This window comes from Neoarius graeffei, chromosome 10 (assembly GCF_027579695.1).
Source record: "Neoarius graeffei isolate fNeoGra1 chromosome 10, fNeoGra1.pri, whole genome shotgun sequence".
Lineage (NCBI taxonomy): Eukaryota > Metazoa > Chordata > Actinopteri > Siluriformes > Ariidae > Neoarius > Neoarius graeffei.
Window position 1 is genome coordinate 40,024,309 of NC_083578.1, and position 16,819 is coordinate 40,041,127.

Here is a 16,819-nt window from a genome sequence, read left to right on the forward strand (position 1 = left end):
GGCCTCCTTGCCCATCATCGGTGCCAGTCCTCACTAATACTGTTGTGGTTCAATGAGAAAATTCCCAAAATCTAGTTGAAAGCCTTTTCAGAAGAGTGGAAGTTATTATAACAGCAAAGGAGAGACTAAATCTGGAATGGGGTGTTAATAAAAGCACATACAAATATGATGGTCAGGTGTCTACAAACTTTTGGCTATGTAGTGTATTTTAAGGAAATTGGTCTAATGATAGAGGCAGTGTCAAGTCAAGTCACTAAACCTTGAGTCCGAATCTAGTCTCGAGTACTCAGTGTTCAAGTCCGAGTCAAGTCAAAGTCATTAAAAAAAAAAAAAAAGTTGAGTCCTAGTCAAGTCCAACACTCCAACTGCACCAAAACAGTGGCTCTTTTAGCATCATTAATATTAGTTTGGTCCTGAACATGCTGTTTGAAAAGGTGAATGTGCATTCTTTTTGTCAGGGAGTATAAAGTATTCAATCAGAGATGGTTGGGAGACGGATGCAAGTGCAGAAGGTGTTTATTAATATAAGTGAAGACAAATAAATAATCCAGGGGTGGGTTTCCCGAAAGCCTCTTAAGGCCAAGAGTGTCTTTAATATATTTAACATATATTTACAATAATTAAAATAGTTAATTATTAAATTAACATACAAAATCATGATGAATATATTTCAGTATGGTCTGGAATCACATCTGGATATCGTAGTCACATTGATTTTGTTACATTTTCATCAAATTTAACTCCATAAGGCCAGTGATTAATTTGGTGTCATAAATGAGACGAATTTCTGCACCTCTAACATTGTGCGTGCGTGTGTGTGTGAGAGAGCGCATGAGCGTGCGTGAGAGAGGTTTTGAGATATATATATATATATATATATATATATATATATATATATATATCATCTCATTCATCACATTATCTCTAGCCGCTTTATCCTGTTCTACAGGGTCGCAGGCAAACTGGAGCCTATCCCAGCTGACTACGGGCGAAAGGCAGGGTCCATCCTGGACAAGTCGCCAAGTCATCGCAGGGTTGACACAGAGACAAACAACCATTCACACCTACAGTCAATTTAGAGCCACCAATTAACCTAACCTGCATGTCTTTGGACTGTGGGGGAAACGGGAACACCTGTAGGAAACCCACGCAGACATGGGGAGAACATGCAAACTCCACACAGAAAGGCCCTCGCCAGCCGCGAACCCAGGACCTTCTTGCTGTGAGGTGACAGTGCTAACCACTACACCACTGTACTGACATATATAAATTACACACACACACACACACACAAGGGCGTAGGTTTGGTATTAACATTGGTGGGGACAAACCCAATGCCAACCCCCAGTGGCACCAAGTTCAGGTCACCATTAGAGGGTCACAATATTTTGCTCTGTTGTGTTCCATCATCTCTCCAAAGTCCAGGGTTTTAAAATTTGAAGTTCAGAACTGCAGTAATAATAATATGCAATTCATTTGATTAATTGCAAATCTTCCATGTGATGATTAACTTATTCTACCAATTTGCAAATGTGTTTTACAAGCAAACAACGCACTGACTGTCAGGAGGGTGTATGTTCCTTTCCCTCATAAATGGAAGTAAAACACATACGGAGCCTTAAACACTGCATTCCATTAGTCTGGCAGGGGGAGTAGGCTATCTTCTGTGTGATCTTTAACTAGTTTTAGAATGGCCGGCGAGGGCCTTTCTGTGTGGAGTTTGCATGTTCTCCCTGTGTCTGTGTGGGTTTCCTCCGGGTGCTCCAGTTTCCCCCACAATCCAAAGACATGCAGTTAGGTTGACGTGGGCGGCCTTGGGCTGAGGTGCCCTTGAGCAAGGTACCTGACCCAGGTACCTGACCCCTGACTGCTCCCCGGGCGCTCTAGTGTGGCTGCCCACTGCTCTGAGTGTGTGTGCGTGTGTTCACTGCTTCAGATGGGTTAAATGCAGAGGATGAATTTCACTGTGCTTGAAGTGTGCATGTGATGAATAAAGGTTTCTTCTTCTTATGCTAGTTTAAGCTGATATGTGATTGATCTAACCGTAAAACAGGATGAGGTCTCTATAACTTTTCTGACATGTTGAATGGTTACAATTTTACTTGGCAACAGAATGTATCTGAATTCTGATTGGTTGCTGTTATATTATTGCCCTATTGTTGTCTTCTTGAGCCCAGAGTGGAGAGGAGAGGAGGTAGTGACAGGGTTCTGCTTGAGGAAAATTGTGTAAAATGTATTTCTTCAATTCAGAACACGCTTAAAAAAAGTTTTCAAAAGAGACGCGGGAGTAACCAAAAATTTCTGATCAAGAAAGCGGAGGCTGTTATGCTTATTACGCAAAAGTGTTTTATTTGATTAAAAGGTGTCTGGGCCACGAACAATGTCCACATCACCATCGGGTTGTTGTTCATATGTGTCATGTTACACGAACTTGGTCAGGGCACTCTGCAGATCTTAACTGAAGCACTTCAAATTAAGGGTTAGTGGGCTGCTAAAGTTTGCAGGCACTTCACAAGCAAGACTAGGTATAATATTAGCCAACATTAGCACAATTTGATATGATTTAATAATGTCTTTGTGACCTTAATGAACACCAGTTGTTGTCAGTATCAAGTCGGATTGTTATTTACATGCCACACAAACTTAGAATACAGTCATATTCCTTTGTTGTCGTTTTTACACACTGAATACGAACTGTTGTTAACGGATTCATTTTACAAGCTAATCTAACGTTACATTCCGCAAGGACAGTTTGCTAGCTAGCAGCCGATCACTGCACTGCAACGGCACTTGCTAATTGACATGGCAGCCAGACATACATGCTGTTTTCGCGTCCACGCCCCTAGAGCGAATATTCATGAGCAAATTTTGCGTGGTATTTCGCCCAGTGGAAACCTACAGTAACCATTTGTGTACCGCGGACGGAGCGTGATTTTTTTTTTCTTCAATCAGAAATATTGGTAGGGACACGTCCATAGCCAATTCTACGCATATATGAGAGTCAATTCAATCTCCTTAGGTAGGCTACACACATTAAAACCTCTCTCGTGCACACTCTCTCTCCGAGCACGTATATAAGGGAGAACACTGCCAACTTGGCATTGTGGATAACAGTTAAAATAATCCGGAGTGTATGTTTGAGTAACAGTGAAATGAGCGGGCACGGGAAACACATTTACTTATTTACTTTTAGTATTTGCTCTTTTTTTTTTCGTGTGAACATTTATTAAAAAAAAAACACTTGGAATAAAAAATATTGCCCAAAAAAAGTAAAATAGTTTCAGTTATTAATAATCACATTATATATGTAATGTTTAATGACAATACAATATTTTAACATATTTTAAACACTTTATATGTCAGTTTTTTTTTTTTTTGGGGGGGGGGGGGGGGGGGAACGAACGCCACGTGACCTCTTCGACCGAGTTTAGCAACTATTCATGCCTATATCGGGGATGCGTATTGCAAAGAAGCTCTTTGTAATGTTGCTATTAAGACTCCTCCTGACAAGTGAGTTCGGGAAAACCATGTACAGAGACAATTCTCTCTTTAGCCCTAAAGGACAACATTATTGGGAAACCTACCCCAGAACGGCAGGCAAAATCATAGACCAGTGAAACAGGAAATCAGGGCTCGGTAATGTGTCAGCAACGCAACTCAATACTTCACAAAGTAAGTGTGCTTTCAGTCTTTATTTAGGTGCGCCGACTGCGCCTTAATCCTGTGCAGGTGTGAGTCGTTTGTGACAGCACGCGCTGTCCGGAATGCACCTGAGATGCACGTGCCAAGGCGCCCAGGTGTGACACACTTGCACGAAATTAGTATAAAAACTTATGTAGATATAACTATCTTATGCCAAATTATTATGGCATGTTACAAAAAAAAATAAAGAAAAAATACGAGTCCTCGTCTCCAGTTTCCGAATGCAGTTAACGCACGAGTCCAAGTCGAGTCATGAGTCCTGGACTCGAGTCCGTCAAGCCTGGATAGAAGCCACCTAAAATGAGAGGCCAGTGTTTAGAGGTATCCACTGTAGGTAAGATGATCTTTCAACATGCCCTTGTACACCATTTTAAATTTTATTTTAGCAGAGCAGTCGCATTTAAATTCTCTTTGTGCTCACCTCTCTGAGCCTGGCCTCCAGCTCCAGCATATGGCTCTTATTGGTTTGCTCTTGTTGACTCATCTTCTCCAGATGCTCCTCCAGTTTTGCATTCTGGGCCTCCAGTTTGCCAGCCTGAGATTCCAGGTAGAATTTTTGCTGCCTCAGTTCAGATATCATTTCCTCTTGGGCTTTCCTGTAGAACAGCAACAGGAATGATAGCTGTAATGTGAAGACAATGTCTTTGATGCCAAAAAAGTGATTTAATATGTACTCAAGTGGCAGACCAAAAAGTCTGTTTATCTCACAGAAAAGTGGGATTAAAGCTATTGAGGTGCAATGTCTCATAAGGATTACTGAATAATTAAAACGAAATAATTCCATAATTCTAAAAATGACTTGGCATACTGATTGAAAAACCAGAGACAGTTTTAAAATTTAATTTTAAATTACAATTTTAGAAAAGTATATGAAGAATAGGATGAATAGAAGAATAAGAGTTTCGGTTTCAAGACCTGCGTGTGTGTGTGTTATGAAAGTATTATTGGTGCAAAACAACCGAACACCTGTAACAGTGGAAATTGTAATTTTAGAAAATAGTCACACATGGCTAGTAAATTTAAACCTGTAGAACTTTTTTTCTCTCCCAAAAACACAAGTTGCACCTTCTCAAATTCTTCACTGCAGGTGCACAAATCCTGCTATGCTTCTAAAATCCAATTCTATGACTCAAGAATTCTACAAATTAAAAAAACTCATGTTCACATTTTTGTTACAGTTGCTGCAGTGCATATGTTGTAAAATATAATTATACACCTGTATCAAAAAATGTGGATTGTGGACAAAATTTGCACATCCACAAATTAGTATGCAAAATCAGTGTTACCCACCTGTTGAATATTTTCTCACAAATACTTTGTTAATTTTGTTCTTGGATATTTTTCTAGCACAGACACAAGTCAACGACTACAGCTATTTGAATATGGTGCTATTTTTGTGTCATTCCTGAATGTGCAGTGAGATGCTCTCAAGCACAAAGTATATTTTTAAAGAAAAAAAATTAATCTGCGCAAACGTGAACACAACTCTACCTGCATACTCGCTCAATCTCTGTTCTGTACCTGCTCAATTCTGCCTGCATGCTTGCTCAACATCTGCACTTTGTGCACACTCCACTTTGGCTGCATACTTGTGCTCAGGATGGTCCTGATGGTTCAGTTTTGAGAATTGAGCCTAATTAAAAAAGGTAAATAACAGGTACTGTCTAAGTAGTGATTTATTAACTTTATTATTTTTATTGCTGTTCAGGAAAGGAAGTATGTTTCCTTCCACCTTCTTGCTCTACTCCCCATAGCATATAGAAAGGCAGTAGTAAGGCACGAATAGAAACCGATTCTGTCAGTGACCATACATTCACACCAACCGAGAGTGTCAAAACAACTGGAAGTTGTTCATTTTCTGTGTGAGTCAGCATGTATTGGTGGTGAGCAGCGGGATGATTGTTGGTGGCATATCTTGGGCTTTGGGGGGCTTTAGAATAAAGTTGAAATCCAGGCAACTTTATGGTAATGAGGTTTAACATGGTTTGGCAGCAACCAATTGGAATTTTGAAGTGCTCTGCTCTAAAGAATACTCAAGAACAAAGTCATGTAAATTTTGGTTTCATTCAAACTGATCCTAAGTACAATAGAGGAGAAATTAACAGTTGCAGGTGTTGGATTCCCCATTATTTATGATGTCCCTGTTTACATATTGCATGTCAAAATTTGACTTGACATTTAGAATCAATACAAGTCACACCCACAAATGGCTTTTAATTAGTTTGTCATTACATGTTTGTTAAAATAAACTAATCATAATTGTTGATTCTACCAAGTTCTGGTGATGTCACTTCGGGTTATCATGAGATGCACACGTGCTGCCGTGGAAAATCAGTACACAGTGGAATGCCGTGGTGGTTGGAAGTTGTTGGACCACTTCACTCTAACCATTTAATCCTTCATTGGGCTTTTCCAGGTAATACCTTTTGTATGAATAATGTCTTTATTGCTTTTATTATTTCAGGTGCGTTTGAGCTTCAGTGTGCATTCAAGACATTTAAAAACACATGGATGACTACAAGGAAGAAGCAAGCATGCGAGCACTTTTTAAGTCTCATTTGAACCATCTATTGATGGGGCTACAGGGAAATAAGTGATAATTCCCTGATAAAACAAATAATCGGGAAAGTAAGTGATGGTTTCCCATTGAAGTTACAGCAAAGAATTGAAAACTGGCTGCACTTAACACGAGCAGTTAAGATGCAGATGTCCTTCGCATGTGAGCATAAATGAGGGAAAGTAAGTGATAGTTTCCCGATAGCTCATGCTGTAGTTGTGTATAGACTACATTGGGAAGTTTCTATGGCTTTAATCTTCAATATTATGGTGGTGTTTGAATGTTTGTGAACCCTTTAGAATTTTCTATATTTCTGCATAAAGATCATCTAAAACATCAGATTTTCACACAAGTCCTAAAAGTAGATAAAGAGAACTCAGTTAAACAAATGAGACAAAAATATTATACTTGGTCATTTATTTATTGAGGAAAATGATCCAATATTACATATCTGTGAGTGGCAAAAGTATGTGAACCTCTAGGATTAGCAGTTAATTTGAAGGTGAAATTAGAGTCTGATGTTTTCAATCAATGGGATGACAATCAGGTGTGAGTGGGCACCCTGTTTTATTTAAAGAACAGGGATCTATCAAAGTCTGGTCTTCACAACACATGTTTGTGGAAGTGTTATCATGGCACGAACAAAGGAGATTTCTGAGGGCCTCAGAAAAAAAAAAAGGTGTTGTTGATGCTCATGAGTCTGGAAAAGATTACAAAACCATCTCTAAAGAGTTTGGACTCCACCAATCCACAGTCAGCCAGACTGTGTACAAATGAAGGAAATTCAAGACCATTATTACCCTCCCCAGGAGTGGTCGACCAACAAAGATCACTCCAAGAGCAAGGCGTGTAATAGTCAGTGAGGTCACAAAGGACCCCATGGTAACTTCTAAGCACCTGAAGCCCTCTCTCACATTGGCTAATGTTCATGAGTCCACCATCAGGAGAACACTGAACAACAATGGTGTGCATGTCAGGGTTGCAAGGAGAAAGCCACTGCTCTCCAAAAAGAACATTGCTGCTCATCTTCACTTTGCTAAAGATCATGTGGACAAGCCCGAAGGCTATTGGAGCAATGTTTTGTGGATGGATGAGACCAAAATAGAACTTGTTGGTTTAAATGAGAAGCATTATGTTTGGAGAAAGGAAAACACTGCATAAGAACCTTATCCCATCTGTGAAACATGGTGGTGGTGGTAGTACCATGGTTTGGGCCTGTTTTGCTGCATCTGGGCCAGGATGGCTTGCCATCATTGATGAAACAATGAATTCTGAATTATACCAGTGAAATCTAAAGGAAAATATCAGGACATCTGTCCAACTAAATCTCAGAGAAGGTGGGTCATGCAGCAAGACAACGACTCTAACCACACAAGTTGTTTTACCAAAGAATGGTTAAAGAAGAATAAAATTAATGTTTTGGAATGGCCAAGTCAAAGTCCTGACCTTGATCCAATCGAAATGTTGTGGAAGGACCTGAAGCGAGCAGTTCATGTGAGGAAACCCACCAACATCCCAGAGCTGAAGCTGTTCTATACAGAGGAATGGGCTAAAATTCCTCCGAGCCAGTGTGCAGGACTGATGAACAGTTACCGGAAACATTTAGTTGCAGTTATTGCTGCACAAGAGGGTCACACCAAATACTGAAAGCAAATGTTCACATACTTTTGCCACTCACAGATATGTAATATTGGATCATTTTCCTCAATAAATAAATGACCAAGTATAATATTTTTGTCTCATTTGTTTAACTGATTTTCTTTTTATCTACTTTTAGGACTTGTGTGAAAATCTGATTGTTTTAGGTCATATTTATGCAGAAATTTAGAAAATTCTAAAGGGTTCACAAACTTTCAAGCACCACTGTACATGTTTTTTTTTTTTTTGAAGAGTGTTGAACAAGTTGCAGTGCCATTAGCACATAAGAGGTGAATTCCTGTTCACACTGCATTTGTTTACAGCACTGAGTGATTTTCTGAAGGATCATCAACGAGGAGATGACCAGTGCCCCTTGTAATCTTGGAGGATTTCAAAACCTCCATAGCCAATATGTTCTTGTATATGAAAAATGAACTAAAACGTGGAAGATTGTGTTACATCGGTCATGCAGGACTATGAGGAAAATCACAGCGACGAACTCTGATAATTCATCTGATTTCTGTCTTGCTGATGATCTAGATAAGCTGGCATCTGCAAGCATAACAGCCGATAAAGGGTCATGATAAGGTCTCAGCTGAGCTCAAGGAGCTTGCTCTAGAGTTTTCCACCAGTGAGAAAACGAGCCTGCCAGTTGATGAGGATTTGGTGAAGATGATTGAAGGCCTCATAAATGACAAACTGCCTAAAGCCAAAATTGATGAATTTGCTGAGAAATACGCCAGACCAGAAAACTTCAGACACCTGCTGGCTCCCAAGGCAAACAAAGCAGTGTGGACTCAGCTTAAAGACAATACCAAGAAACACAACATTGGGATGCAGAAATGCCAAAATTTTATTTTTGACAGCAGCGTACGCGGTTCTGCAAGCACCCAAGACAGCAACCGGCAACACAAAGACCAACCTAGTTCATGCCTTGGTGCTCATTATGTCAGGCGACAGGGAAATTAACCTCAAGTGAAGGGAATAATAAAGCCAGATCTAAACTCGCAATACAGTGCTTTGTGTAGTGTGTCCATGCCCATCGCCACCAAACTATTCGGAGATGACATGGGGAAGCAGCTTGATGAGGTGACCAAGGCGAACAAACTGGAAAAGAAGATTGCAGTGCACAAAAACAAGTCATGGTTCATGCTTCCAACCCTACAGGTTTACAGGTGGCTCCAGCTACTCAAGGGGCTGCTATGGTGGCAGAGGATTTACCAGACCCCAGTCTTTTTTAGGGGAAAGGAACACAGACTGCGTCAGGTTGTCTGTGAAGCCAATCTCACACACCAAGACCACTTGAGTAATCGTAATACAGCAGGTTCGTTACACAAACAAAATTAAGGATATTATTGGACCTGAGAGACCCTTCAAAGCAGGCTAATTAAAAGAATGTATAGAAGAAATGGAAAACAGTCACCTCTGACCCATTTGTTTTGCAGCGTATAACTCCCTGTGAGCTTGAATTTGACTATGTACCATCTCCTGACTATATGCCAAGAAGTCTACACCCAGAATAACACCCAGAACAACAACCCACTGATGTAGAGATTAACACCTTTTTGGAAAAACAGACCATTGAGTTGTCTGAAACAAAAACAGGTCAAATTGTCTCTCCCATTTTCTTAAGACCTAAGAGGGAACCTGGAGTTTACATGGTCGTTTTCAACTGAAAAATCCCTGAATCAGTCAGTGACATATCACAAGTTCAAAATGGACACCCTTGAAGCTGCTATAAATAATAATGAAACCAGGGTGTTTCATGACGTCAATAGATCGATGTGATGCTTATTACTCTATACCTAGATCACCTTGCTTCAGAAAATATCTTACATTTGTATGGAGGGACCAGCTTTTTCAGTTTAGAGCACTACCCATGGGACTGACAAGCAGCCCATGCATTTTCACCAAGGTGTTGAAACCTGTTTTTGAGACACTAGCAGACTCAATTCGGACATAATTGTTTGGATTATATTGATGACTCATTTTATACAGAAGACACAGAGAATGCTTGTTGAGAGGCTACCTTACTATTTACTTGCCTAGGATTTGTCATTCATCCTGCCAGATCTATTCTTGACCCTACCCAGTCACTAGAATTCCTGGGGTTTCAATTAATTTCTACTTCAATGACTGTATGTCAAATTCAAAAGGTTGTAGATAGTTGCAGGAAATATTCACATTGTCAGGAGTTTACAATATGTAAAGTTGCTTCATTAATAGGAACTTTAGTAGCAACCTTTCCGGGAGTAGAATTTGGGCCCCTATATTATAGAAGTTTAGAACATGAGACAAATGTAGTCTTAGAAGCTGATTTTCTCTTCATAACCAAAACGTCACTATCTGCAGAAAGCCTTGAGGAACTTGAATGGTGGGTCAGTGCTGTCCCAACAGCTGTCAGGAATATTGATCATGGCAGGACAAACATCACCTTGGTGACAGATGCATCTCACATAGGTTGGGGGGCAACCACCCTTGGAAAGGAGACCCAAGGCCTCTGGTCTGAACAAGAATGTGATTGTCATATCTTGTTCATATTCTTGAACTGCATGCTGTTGAAATGGAACTTATAGCATTACTTGAATCTGCATCAAACCAACACAAGAATTATATCTGACAACACGGCTACAGTTACTTACAAAAATGCCATGGGAGGAAGCAAGAGCAGAGAATGCAATCATATTGCAAGGCACATTTGGTTATGGGCTGCCGATAGACACAACTGGCTTTCAGCCGCTTACCAGCCAGGGCACCTGAATGTAACTGCAGACTTGCTGTCAAGACATTTTGAGGATGGGATAGAATGGCAATTAGATTGTTACATATTCTTTGGAATAGGTGACAAATTTGGAGCCCCTAAAATCGATCTATTTGCAAGTAGAATTAACCACCAAACTGACGTGTCTTGGAAACAACACCCATATGCCACATGTGGATGCTTTTACTGTGAATTGGACTCCGTTTACTCATAGTTATGCTTTTCCGCCATTCTGTTTGATTGGCAGGGCTCTACAGAAAATAGTTTTGGAGCAAGCGATTATCATAATAATACCTTGCTGGACTACACAGCCATGGTTTACAAGACTACTGAGCCTCTTGATTGACCAGCCCATGGTATTCCGAGTCACCAAGGACATACTGTCTCATCCAGTAAAGGGGAATGTCCATCCCCTGAGCTCAAAGCTACAACTACTGGCATGCAAGGTATCAGGGAGCAATTTGAGTGCAGCATTCCAGGAGACATTGCCAATGTGCTCTTGGTGACCCGGAACACAAAAGCAATAAGATGTTTACATTAAAAAATGGGAAACATTTTGTATTCAAGAGAAAATTAATTCATTGCAACCAAGTGTACATGAGGTGTTTAAAGTTTCTTCATGGGTTTCATTTTCACAAGCTGTCATATTCCATGATTAATACTGCACATTCTGCATTATCAAGCTATATACTGGGGTTTGAATTTCCTGACTTCCACTTCAATATGGCCAATCGCCCATTTATAGTGCGTTACCTCAATGGTGTGTTTAATTGCTGCAAGCCAACTCCTCAGTATCAAGGGACATGGGATGTCAGTCCTGTTTTAAGGTACGTAGAACTGTTATTCTCTGGACAAGTTATCACTAAAAGAATTAACATTTGAAACTAGTTATCTTACTAGCCTTAACATCAGGACAGAAATGTCAAACACTAACATTTTTGAACACTGACACTATGACAGAAACTGCAGATTACTATTTATTCTAGAGAAAGTATTCAGAAGAACAATTGTGCATCTACACAACCCTGCAACATTACCTTGAGAGAACAAAGCTGTTCTGTGACTCTGACCGTACACAATTACTGCTATTGTATGTCAAGCCATATCGACCCACTGGCACGAGTGCTATTGGACGATGGATTAAGACAGTCCTTGGCACAAGTGGCGTGGATATAACGAAACTCAAACCCTACAGTACAAGAGCCACAGCTGTGTCTAAAGCAAGCAAAGTCATCACAACTGATGAGGTACTAAGACACACAGGATGGTCACAAGAGACTACATTTCAGACCTTCTACAACAAACCTATTCATGATGACAATAAATTTGATAAGGCTGTGTTGGAGTAAATTTTTGTGAAATGGAACTGCTGTGTCCATGATTATTACTTTAAAATCTCATGGTAACCGGAAGTGACATCACCAGAATTTGGTAGACTTGATAAACCAGCCTTACCTGTAAGGTGAAGTTTGATTGTGATTCTACCAAATCCAGGTGATGCAATGAGTGTTAACTTGCCCTCCCTTAAATGCATCTACCCCAACCCCAATTGCTTTCCCTTTGGTTTGCTTGCTTATGCTATTCTCTTTTACATGATGGCCATAATCGTGTCCACAACATTTTAAAAATCTGATTTTCCACGGCGGCACGCATGCATCTCATGTTAACTCTCCCCGCATCACCTGGATTTGGTAGAATCACAATCAAACTTCACCTTACAGGTAAGGCTTGTTTAATTTATCAATTATTTTCAGTCATGGATCGATTTCTTACCTTCACATTTTAAAAGATTTTATGAGGTTAACTTATACCCTACTTGTGGTCAGTCAGGACAAAGATGCTGGTTGATTGTGTATTTGCTTTGCAGTCCCTTTAAAGAAAGCTTGCAAAACAAAGCATTCAGTACAAACTTGGAGCTACCTATTTCATCTACGTCACAGTGTCCATAAACTTCAACAACATCGCTGGCAAGGCAACCAGAGCAAGTTTCAATGCTCTTGCTGCTTTTGGTGTGAATGTACCATTAGTTAGACACACAATTGCAGAAAAGAAACAGTAGATTATTGTGGAACATTCTTGAACCTGTTTATGTGAAGAATAGCTCCTGAAAAGGATACGAATGTAAATAAATATTTCTTGGACATTTTTGAACCAGACTGAACCCATTTTAAATTCATTTTAATAATTGCTGTTCTTAAAAATTAAAACAAAATGGAGAAGCCTGATTCTGAAGTCTTTTTATCATTTTTCATATTTGTCAAAGCTTTCAAGTATAACTTTTTTTTATGTCTGTATTTACCAATTTTCATGATCAAAATAAGGATTTCCTGTTTTGTGTGTACACAAGAAGACTATTATTTTTAAGTATCATGATTGGTATCGGGATACGAGCCTTAGTATTGGTCAAGTCTGTTTATTTGTTGATAAATATTTGTCTGTTATGCTTGAAACTGGTATAGGCTGGTATAATTGCTACTTGCTCTTGAAACTGGTATAGGTGGCCCTGATCACTACTTGTTTTGGTAAGTTAAATCCCTGATTTATCTTTGCACATTCTGCTCTGTGCTTAATGAAGGCTATGTTGACCAGTATTGTCTGTCATCTTTTCATAAGACTATGATCCTGACGGGTGATGTAATCGTACATATTGTCTCTCTCCTTTCATACAGTAGTGTAGTCTAAAGTGGTGATGTAATGCTTCATCACCCATTTACATTATACATGGATAACTTGGCTTCATCAATTAAATCATCATCCAATCACATAGCTAGAACATGCTCTTGACTGTGAACATATACTCATGTTTGTCCTGCAGTAAACTGAGAAACATCTCTGAGCAGCTATGTCTGTGTCAGTGACTGCTCCCAGATCAATCCATGAGGATATCCGTGAGGCAGAACGTCTTAGGTGGAAGAGGTCTACATTCCTAAATCATACTTTGTCAATTCAACCTCCTTCGGTACAGATAGATCAAAATCTAACATTTGTATAGTGTTTTAATAACAGACATTGTCGCAAAGCAGCTTTACAGAAAAATAAAGGCTTTAAACATATGTGCTAACTTTATTTTTAATAAATATATTTATCCCTGATGAGCAAGCCTGTGGTGATGGTGGCAAGGAAAAACTCCCTCAGACAACATGAGGAAGAAACCTTTAGAGGAATCGGACTCAAGGCAGGCCGCATCATCACCAGACTCGAGTAGGTGAAACGGCCGACGATCCACGCACCCAAAACAGAGGCGCGGTAAGAGAGGCGGGCTACATGCTAGGCTAAAGGCCAGAGCTACAAGACCACCGCTACCTAGCCTTCTGCTAGCTAACATTCGCTCGCTCGAGAATAAGATGAATGAGCTGAGAACCAGGATAACATCTCAACGTGAGATCAGAGTGTGTTGTGCCCTGATTTTTACGGAAACCTGGACTACTGCAAGCCTGCCAGACCCGGCCATTGAACTACAGACCCACTCCATGCACCACGGAGACCGCACATCTGCTTCTGGTAAAAACAAAGGTGGCGGTGTGTGTGTTTATGTTAACAACAGATGGTGTACAGACATACAGGTGGTTGAAAAACACTGTTGTGCAGACATTGAAGTGCTGATGGTGAAGTGCAGACCCTTTTATCTACCAAGGGAGTTCAGTGCCGTGTTTATGCTGGCTGTTTACATCCCGCTGCGGGCCGACCGCACTACAGCGCTAGGACTACTACATGACATCATCAGCAAATACGAGACCACACACCCAGATGCTGTGTTCATCGTGGCTGGGGATTTTAATCATTGCAACCTCAGGACAGTGCTACCAAAGTACCATCAACACGTGAGCTTTCTGACAAGAGACAACAACATCCTGGACCATGTCTACAGCAATGTGAGAAATGGCTACAAGGCTGTGCCCTGCCCCCACTTTGGACAATCTGACCACATCTCTGTGTTCCTCTACCCAGCTTACATGGCCCTTCTCAAACAAGCCCCTCCAGTGAGTAAAATTGTTAAGGTTTGGAATGAGGAGACTGATCTGGTGCTCCAGGACTGCTTCAGTTCTACAAACTGGGATGTGTTTAAGACTGCTGCTTTGAGAGAAGACTGTTCTGTGGATTTAGAGGAATTATGCACCTGTGGTCACCAGCTACATCAGTACGTGTATTAATGACATTGTCCCCACCAAGTGCTGCAAATTATATCCTAACCAAAAACCTTGGATTAACAGTTAAGTACGCTCCATGCTACATGCACGCTCCACCGCTTTTGCCTCTGGCGATGCAGATGGATATAAAAAGGCCAGATATGACCTACGCAGATCCATCAGGGAAGCCAAGAGGCAGTACAGACTGAAGCTGGAAGGATATTACAACACCTCAGACTCCAGATGCATGTGGCAGGGCCTGCAACACATCACCAATTTTCAGCAGAAGAACAGCAGGGTCACAGCCAACCACAACACATCACCAGGTGAGCTGAACGAGTTCTATGCTTGCTTCGACACCCTCAACACCAACCAACACAGAGGGATTCAACCAACACAGAGGCATTCTACCAACAGGGGCAGCACAGAGCTCTTCACCTATTGTGACCATAACCGAGGTGAGCAAGGTCTTCAGGAGGACTAACCCCCGAAAGGCAGCCGGCCCTGACAACATCCCTGGCCGTGCTTTGAGGGCCTGCTCCACACAGTTAGCAGAGGTCTTCAGACATTTTCAACCTGTCCCTCTCCATGTCTTCTGTGCCCACATGCTTCAAGACCACCACCATAGTGCCCCTCCCAAAGAAAAACAATATAACATGCCTGAATGACTATCGCCCAATTGCACTCACTTCAGTTGTAATGAAGTGTTTTGAGAGGATAGTCATGTCATACATCAAAAAGGGCATCCCAGACACAATAGACCCCCTTCAATTTGCATATCGTCAGAACCGTTCAACTGATGATGTCAATGCAGCCATCCACACAGCCTTGTCACATCTGGAACACAGGGACACCTATGTTCGAATGCTGTTTGTGGACTACAGTTCAGCCTTCAACACCATCATCCCCAGCAGACTGACAGAGAAGCTCTCCACCCTTGGACTGACATCCTCCCTCTGCTGCTGGGTCCTGGACTTTCTCACAAACAGACCCCAGGCTGTCAGAGTTGGTACCAGAACATCCAGCACCAAGACAGTGAGCACAGGGACCCCCCCAAGGCTGTGTGCTCAGTCCACTCCTGTACATCCTCTTCACCTACGACTGCACCCCAACCCAGAGCAACACTTCCATCATCAAGTTCGCTGACGACACCACTGTCATTGGGCTGATCACCGGCGGAGATGAGAGAGCCTACAGGGAGGAGGTGGCTCAGCTGGTCTCCTGGTGCCAGGAAAATAACCTCTCCTTGAATGCTGAGAAGACCAAGGAGATGATTATTGACTCGAGGAAGAGGAGGAGAGACCAGCATGCCTCGCTGCACATCAACGGGACACAGGTGGAGAGGGTGAAAACATTTAAATTCCTCGGAACTCACATCAGTGAGGATCTCACCTGGACACACAACACACAGCAGACTTTTGCAAAAGACATTGCATCAAGAAGGCTCAACAGTGACTCTTCTTCCTGAGGAAGCTGAGGAAATTTGGACTGTCCACCAAACTCCTCAGCAACTTCTATAGGTGCACAGTGGAGAGTGTCCTGACAAATTCCATCACTGTGTGGTACGGGAACTGCACAACTCAGGACAGAAAGGCTCTCCAGCGTGTCATTAAAATGATACAGTTCATCTGTGGAGCTGTCCTCCCCCCACTACAGAACATTTACAACACCCGGGTCACAAAAAGGGCACAGAGCATCAGGGACCAAACACACCCACAACACAGACTATTCACGCTCCTACCATCTGGCAGACGCTACAGGAGTGTGAAAGCAAGGACTACAAGACTGACAAACAGTTTTTACCCCCAGGCCATCAGGCTTTTGAACCACGGATTATAATCACCATCTACCTCTATATTTCCATCAGGCTTTTGAACCACGGATTATAACCACCATCTACCTCTATATTTCCATCAGGCTTTGAACCACGGATTATATTAGCAATTTTGCAAAAGACATTGCACAGTATATCTGCCTCTATGTTTCCACATTGCCTGTTTGTTTGTCTCTCTTTTTTTTTAAATGTTATCTTCA

At 41.3% G+C, this 16,819-nt stretch overlaps 1 protein-coding gene across 1 annotated transcript in view; it reads right to left on the bottom strand.

Moving 5' to 3' along the window:
• Positions 1-16,819, bottom strand: part of LOC132893060 (citron Rho-interacting kinase) — a 450,073-nt gene that overhangs the window by 253,272 nt on the left and 179,982 nt on the right. Inside the window, exon 13 of the mRNA XM_060931786.1 lies at positions 4,124-4,298. Coding sequence (XP_060787769.1) covers positions 4,124-4,298 — 175 coding nt within the window. The remainder of the gene's footprint in view (positions 1-4,123; positions 4,299-16,819) is intronic.